The sequence below is a fragment of the Lampris incognitus genome, chromosome 9 (assembly GCF_029633865.1).
Source record: "Lampris incognitus isolate fLamInc1 chromosome 9, fLamInc1.hap2, whole genome shotgun sequence".
Taxonomy (NCBI): domain Eukaryota; kingdom Metazoa; phylum Chordata; class Actinopteri; order Lampriformes; family Lampridae; genus Lampris; species Lampris incognitus.
In genome coordinates this window covers 20132105-20139562 of record NC_079219.1, presented here as the reverse complement: position 1 = coordinate 20139562, position 7458 = coordinate 20132105, and the positions used below count along the sequence as shown (strand labels likewise).

Here is a 7458-nt window from a genome sequence, read left to right as displayed (position 1 = left end):
TTATATAATGTCCATGGGCTAATTCAAATAAAATGTCCTGACGATGACAAGCTCCAAATGATTCAATACTCATTAATACTGATCTTGAATCAATACAAACAAGATCCCTGGCCTAATCTCCTCCAGTCATGGAATGACATCTGGACAGTATCCATCTCCAAAGTACATATTCAAATATTCTGATGTACATTTTCATATGTCACTTTCAGTTTCAGTTGGGTAATAGTGCACAAGTCCCTGTAGGTTGACCAGTTAGTTGGCATTTAACTGCTTCCTTCCAGTAGACAATAGCGTTTCCTGTCTCTACCGCAGCGAATGAAGAAGTTTTAACAACTCCAGCATATGTTCTCAATGCTTCATGTACTTTGTCTAGACTCTCCAACAACATTCTGGCAGTAGATCCATAAACAAGACAACCATTTCACCAACAAACAAAAGAAAAGGGTTGCCATTCTGGACCTAGGCACTCTCTTGTTAGATATCCCTGATCTGAATCATACCTACTCTAATATACCCACCTTTCCCACAGCATTGTAATGCTCACTCTTCCTTCCAAGTTTTCCTCTCTATCTCCACTTTCGCATTCCAGAACAAGTATGCATTCACATGTTAACTGCTCTATTCTCATTTTGTGACCAAACATAATAAAGTTGATTAAACAGTTCAGATATAATCCTCCTTTATTACAAAATATAGACCACAAACACAAATCGAGACTAGTTTGTGAAAAAAAAGCCTTCAATGTTAGTTTTTGCTCACATTGGGAGCAAATGGCCATCATGCATCACAACATTCAGTAGATCTTGTGTGAATGATCCATCCGATCTGGAACAAGAAATGAACAAAGTCATGGGATATGTTCTCCAATCCAGCTGACATCAATTGGATTTCTATTAGAAAACATACTTTATTACCCTTTTTATGAAAATGTCATAAAAATATAAGTAATTATAATTTCTAAATTATTACTATTACTATTATTATTATTATTAGTTGTAGTAGTACTAGTATTATTATTATTAGTATTAGTAGTAGTAGTAGTAGTAGTAGCAGTAGTATTAGTAGCAGTAATAACAGTAGTAGTAGTTAAAAGTTAAAAGTAGCAAGAGTTAAAGGGAAGGTTTACAAGATGGTAGTGAGACCAGCTATGTTATATGGTTTGGAGACAGTGGCACTGACGAAAAGACAGGAGGCGGAGCTGGAGGTGGCAGAGTTGAAGATACTAAAATTTTCACTGGGAGTGATAAAGAAGGACAGGATTGGGAACGAGTATATTAGAGGGACAGCTCAGATTGGACAGTTTGGAGACAAAGCAAGAGAGGCAAGACTGAGATAGCTTGGACATGTGTGAAGGAGAGATGCTGGGTATATTGAGAGAAGGATGCTGAATTGGAGCTGCCAGCAAAGAGGAAAAGAGGAAGGCCAAAGAGGTTTATGGATGTCAAGTCAAGTCAAGTCAATTTTATTTGTATAGCCCAAGAGAGGACATGGCTGGTATGACAGAGAATGATGTAGAGGACGGGAAGAAATGGAAACAGATGATCAGGAATCAGGAACACTTTATTTGTCATTTCACCTCATGTACTTGCGCACATGAAGTGAAACGAAATTCTGTTTCCCCCAGCCCACAGCAGTGCAACATACAGACAAAAACACATTCAAGAACTACAAGAACACACATATTCAAACTAACACATATATCCAAAAAAAAAATCACCATCCAAAGGAACAAACGCCAGCCAGGATGACTGTCGGGAACCACCGGTCGGCATGGACTAGCAGTTAACCAAGCCTGCCCCGATTACGCGACCTGTCAGATCACCCTCCGTGATCTGCTGTGGTGACCCCTAACGGGAGCAGCCGAAAGTAGTAGCAGTGGTAGTAGCAGTAGTAGTGTTGGTAGTAGTAGTAGTAGTAGTAGCAGTAGTACTACTAGTAGTAGTAGCAGTAGTAGTAGTAATAGTAGCAGTAGTAGTAGTAGTCATAGTAGCAGTAGTAGTAGTAGCAGTAGTAGTAGTAGTAGTAGTAGTAGTAGTAGTAGTAGTAGCTGTAGCCATTACAGTAATAGAAGTCTTACTATTATTAGTATTATTACAAGCAGTAGTGATTGTAATAGGAGGCCAAGTAGACTCAGTGGTAGTGAAGTTTAAAAGGAGAATTACCATAATTTATCATTACCAGTATAATTATCAATATTATTTATAATCTAGCTTATACTTACATAACTTCAAGCATCTCAGTGTTTTCAATGGCTACCTCTTCTACTATGTCCACCTCTATCCCAACTATCATGGCCCTGCTCCCTGTGGGAACAGCACACAGTAAGTAGATATCACACTGACTGCCTTAAGAATACATCCTACTGAATGCTTGTAATACTGTCAATCAATCAACCAACCAACCAATCAACCAACCAATCAATCAATCAATCAATCAATCAATCAATCAATCAATCAATTATGTAGCAATTTTTATATATAAAAATGTAACACAATGAGCTTTGCATGTAAACAAATAACAAAATAAATACAGGCATCCTTTCTATCCATTTAATGAGTTTGTGTGTGTTTATAGAGGGTTGATATGGACCCTGGTTAGGGTAAGGATCAAGTATTAGTATGTATAACTGTATGCTGGTACAATATATGAGTGAGGTGTGTGTGAACACACACAATACAGCCAGTCCATCTCAGAACTCATCATCATCATCAGTGGTCATTCAGGGTCAAGTATGGTTGTCCTCCTTCTAGGTCCTTATGGCTCTTCAGGTGGGCATAGAGGCCGAAACTGGTGCCGCAAGGGTGTGAAGAAGCTGTTGAGGATGTGGTTTGGGCCTTTCTGGTAACTTGCTCCTTTCTGAGATTGCACTTGTTTTCAGCAGCACGGTGGAGGTCATGGTTGTAGCGCCCAGCACCCTAACGGACAGCCAGTCTCCAGGCCTCCCTGTTTTTTGCAGCTTGTTCCCAGGTGTTAAGGTCGATGCCAAACCTGTGGGCCTTGATGTTATCTTTATATCGTTCATTTTGTCCTCCTGGGGCACAGCGCCCTGTCACGAGCTGAGCATAAAGGACTTGTTTTGGGAGGCAAGAGTCAGACATGCGGCGGACATGGCTAGTCCATCTCAGCAAATGTTGTGCAATGATGGCAGTTATAGTAGTAGGCATATTGACCTCCTCGGGGACGCTGCTGTCGATGCACTTAGCTTCCCAGCTGATCTTAAAGATCTTCCTGAGGCATCGCTGTTGGTATGCCTTGAGTGCCTTCAGGTGCCTGCTATATGTGGTCCAGTTTTCTGACCCATACAGTAGGGTGGGCAGCACTGCCACTTTGTACACCAGAATTTTTGTTCTAGCCTGAAGGCCGCGGTTTTCAAAAACCCTTTCACTCAATCTTGAGAAGGCCTGGCTGGCACAACTGAGATGGTGGTGTATTTCAATATCAACGTTAGCGTTGGAGGCAAGAAGGTTGACAAGATATGGGAACTGTTCCATGTTTTCAAGTCTGGTGTTGTCTACAGAGATGGATGGGGCAGATCAGGCATATTACTGTTAGGTGGGGGTTGGTAGAGGATATGAGTCTATTTATGTTAATTGCCAGGCCAAACTGCTTGTATGCCTTTGCAATGGCACCCAGTATGCTCTGTAGTTCCACTTCTTTTTTCTTTTTCTTTTTTTTTTTGATTTCAACCCCCCCCCCCTCTTTTTTTTTCTCCCAATTATATCTGGCCAATTACCCCACTCTTCCAAGCCATCCCGGTCGCTGCTCCACCCCCTCTGCTGATCCGGGGAGGGCTGCAGACTACCACATGCCTCCTCCAATACATGTGGAGTCACCAGCCGCTTCTTTTCACCTGACAGTGAGGAGTTTCACCAGAGGGACGTAGCACGTGGGAGGGTCACGCAATTCCCCCAGTTCCCCCTCCCCCTCCCTCTTGCTGTGAGGGAACATATGTCAATCACTCACGCAATGTGTCGCCATATTGTATTATATTGTAATGCACTGTTTTGTATTGTATTGTATTGTATTGTACTGTATTGTATTATACATTTTCCTTTTCTATAGTTTTATGGTCTTCTGTAATGTTGGTTGTTGTTCTGCTGCTATTTTCATCCAACATGTTGAATGTTGGAGTTTTATACACAAGTATAATCTTCATCCACATCTTTTAATTAATGTATTCTTGTCACCATATTGTATTGTTTTGTTGTTGTGATGCCATCAGGTTGTATCGCTGCTTTTGTACATCATGCACACACAAGCTATTATTTAATTTATCCTCTTCCTCATTTCATTTATTATGAACTGTCTACTACTCTGATAGTTGGCTGCTCAATGTTGTTGTTATCTCCATTTCCATCTTTTCATGTTTTTCATATAGTCATGCCCTGCTCCAGGCCGTATCCCATTATACTGCCCCAGTGGGTCAGATTACCCAAAAGTGTCAGTAAAGTTCACAGTAATTCCAGTCATGTAAATCAGAAAGAAATCTGTACTGAGGATTGTATCTGTACATTTGTGAGGAACTTCTTTATGGTGAACTACATTTAATCCACTGTTGTAAAACAATAGCAAGTACTACGTATTACACGTCACAGTAACAGAAATTAAATAAATATATGAGCAGGTGTAAACTTACCTCCATCATAATAGAGTGGGGGTACGCCCCAGCAGTGACTCAATCTCCCTGTTCTGCCCTGCCCATAAACACACACACAACCCTGGGACTCGGTGCACGGATCCAATTGGTGACAACAGCCAATGAGATACTGTGATGAGTCGCCGCCATCTGTTCCTAGGGCTGTTACAGGCCGATGGACTGAGGGCCCGCCGACTGCCCACGGATCAGGACCCTCCGGCGCCGTGTAGTTGAAGGGACCTGGGATGTCTGTTTGGATCAGAGCAAGGGAAGGTCCCCAACTGCAATGCCGACTCTGGGAGGTGCAGTTATGACCACCTGTACAAAAAGATCAAATCAAACCATTTTTTTTCATATGGCTCTTTAAAACGCAAACAAACTTTGTGCAAAGTGCACAAGCAAGCAAACAAATAGAGACATTTACAAAAGAAGTTGAACAAGCAAGCTGATATGTAAAAGAAGAAAAGTGGGAAGAGCCGCTAAAACATGGGAGAGGTGTATATGAAATGCATCTAAAGGCTTGTGACTGAAAACAGGTTGTAAGTTTGCTTTCTAAAATGTCTTGGGTCATTTTAAACTCTCAGCACTGTGATGATGAAGGGGAGACCCCGTCGTCAAAAAGATCAAGCAAGGCCCCTGGCCAGGGGACCTGAGAGTGCAATGAAGAGCTGAGATATAACTTAGCGCATGGGATTGAAATCTTTATAGATAAAAATTTGATTTTAAAATGTGTCCTATATGGAACTGGTGGCCATTGTAAGGATGCCAGGACAGGGGTGATGTGTGGTCCCATTTTTAGTTTTGGTGAAAAGCTTAGCTGCAGTAACACGTTTAAAAAACAAACAAGGGCGTCCAGGTAGCGTAGCAGTCTATTCCTTTGCCGTACGCGCTACATCCCCCTGGTGAAACTCCTCACGGTCAGGTGAAAAGAAGCAGCTGGCGACTCCACATGTATCAGCATGTGGTAGTCTGCAGCACTCCCCAGATCGGCAGAGGGGTGGAGCAGCGACCGGAACGGCTCGGACGAGTGGTGTAAGTGGCCGGATACAATTGGAGAGAAAAAAGAGATTAAATTAAAAAAAAATCAAACTGTCGTCATTATTATTATTATTATTATTATTATTATTATTATCATTAACAATGGTTGTGTCATAATATCACTTAAAAAACAAAATGTATATTACCATTATCATGCTGAACATTGTTATTGTCATTTTAACACTGTTGTTAGAATATATTGCAATGGACAGAAGAAAGGACGTAGAGCAGCCATAAGGTATTAGATTTAGCACACATCACCAACCTTCACATGCTGTGTATGTGTGAAGGCAGGAAGAGCTTGGTGTTGAGTCACACTGAGAGTCTAGATCACGTGTGTGGTCCATCTGTGTCCTGCACCAGTCGATGGGCCCTGCAGGGTTTTGGGCAAGGTTTACAGTCAAAAGTCATCTGCGTGCATTGGCACACTTACGGAGAGGTGCAAGGCGTGAATAAGGCATACACAGAAACATACCGTGGTGATGCACCGTTTGCATTTTCTTTAGCAAATCCAATTTAAACAGTGTTGAGGGCAAACTGCAGAGAAAGCACCTCGCCCCGTTCTACCCCATTCTCCTACTATATTTTCTTTCTGTTGATTTTTATGCTTTTGCTCTTACATTACTTTGCTTTTTATGTGCTTTTACACGGCATCTAGCTTGTAGCCCCTTATTTGTTCTTAGTTAAAAGCGTGTTATACATAAAATGGGTTAATATTATTATTAGTTGTAGTAGTAGTAGCAGTAGTATTGGTATATAACAAGCCTTCATCAAAGGGCAGATGGATGGGCAGTTAAGGAAAACATATCTCTAAATTAGAATTTCATTCAAAACATCTTTTTAATTTTGAACTGGGAAAACAACTGCGTCTGTGCACTGTTACACTGCACCCACATAAGACCTACATCATGTTACACCCCTGATAGAGTTTACCTACCTGTTGTGTAGCAACCAACAGCAGGATGCCCTCCTGCCAGGGCACGCTGTCCCACGCCCACCCTTTCTTCCCTTACATTTTCCCAGCACCCCGGCAGCCCTGAGCCCAGGGTCCCCAGCTGTCCACAGGGACACAGAGGTGACCTGCTTTCCCACCAGCGCCGGGTAGAATCTTCTTGTCCATGCATTCCAGTCAACGCTTAGCCCACCTCCCCGCTTCCCCCTCAAGCGATTCCCTCCACAGCTTTACTTCTATAAATAAAAACACAACGTGAAACTATGGGAGCGATGTAAGCCCTGGTTTTGTATGAAGCAGGGTTGGACACAGAGGATACAGAGAGACTCAAACTCAGAGGAGATTGTGATTGGACCGGACAGGAGGTCCAGCTGAGTGGGCTGTACTCAATGATGTAATGGCTACTTTGTTTTAGCTGTTATTGTCAATAGCAAATTCATGAAAGGCCCTTTGAATGGGTGGGCTTAGACAAAAGCAAGGGAGGGAGGATACAGACACCCAGCCTGCACAGTGGGTGTCAGCAAGAAATGGGTAAACCAGCTCAGTTAGGATGACCCAGAGAAAGAAAAGAAAGCCTCTTAACCAAAACGACAAAGGTTCGAATCCTACCGTTGACATCCATCAAACAAGCGTCGCAGCCCAGTTGCTCTGGAGAGAAACACCTGCTAAATGTCTGATATAGAAATAATATGACAAATAACTGCATTTGAAAAATTAAAGACCCCCTAAAACATGGTATCTCGTCTGACTTTTTTTTGAGAAAAAAAAATAATTGACGTAGTAGACCATTGCACGCAGCGCTTTAGACTTAATTGGTCAAAACTCAGTCACG

The 7458-nt window shown here is 42.1% G+C and overlaps 1 protein-coding gene across 3 annotated transcripts; it reads right to left on the bottom strand.

Moving 5' to 3' along the window:
• Positions 1-682: 682 nt before the first annotated feature.
• LOC130118635 (uncharacterized) lies at positions 683-7369 on the bottom strand. Of its 3 annotated transcripts, XM_056287075.1 has the most exons (6): positions 7236-7369; positions 6612-6862; positions 5940-6047; positions 4637-4954; positions 2222-2303; positions 683-825 (listed from the first exon to the last, which is right to left on the bottom strand). In XM_056287075.1, the coding sequence occupies exons 2-6, from the start codon at positions 6796-6798 to the stop codon at positions 756-758; spliced, it is 765 nt and encodes a 254-aa protein (XP_056143050.1). In that variant the 5' UTR covers positions 6799-6862; positions 7236-7369; the 3' UTR covers positions 683-755. The 3 variants fall into 3 exon arrangements, with proteins under 3 accessions (XP_056143050.1, XP_056143052.1, XP_056143051.1); XM_056287077.1 differs by lacking the exon at positions 5940-6047; XM_056287076.1 differs by lacking the exon at positions 7236-7369 and having other exon boundaries at positions 6612-6920.
• Between the last annotated feature and the right edge of the window lie 89 nt (positions 7370-7458).

What these genes read in the sequence shown, in the direction of transcription:
- LOC130118635 (XM_056287075.1), bottom strand. Translation starts at nt 6,798, where the DNA reads ATGCATGGACAAGAAGATTCTACCCGGCGCTGGTGGGAAAGCAGGTCA. An exon ending in TGTTGGTTGCTACACAACAG is followed by an intron (nt 6,048 to 6,611) that starts GTAGGTAAACTC and finishes AAAACCCTGCAG; the next exon opens with GGCCCATCGACTGGTGCAGG. An exon ending in ACTGAGATGCTTGAAGTTAT is followed by an intron (nt 826 to 2,221) that starts GTAAGTATAAGC and finishes TTCTTGTTCCAG; the next exon opens with ATCGGATGGATCATTCACAC.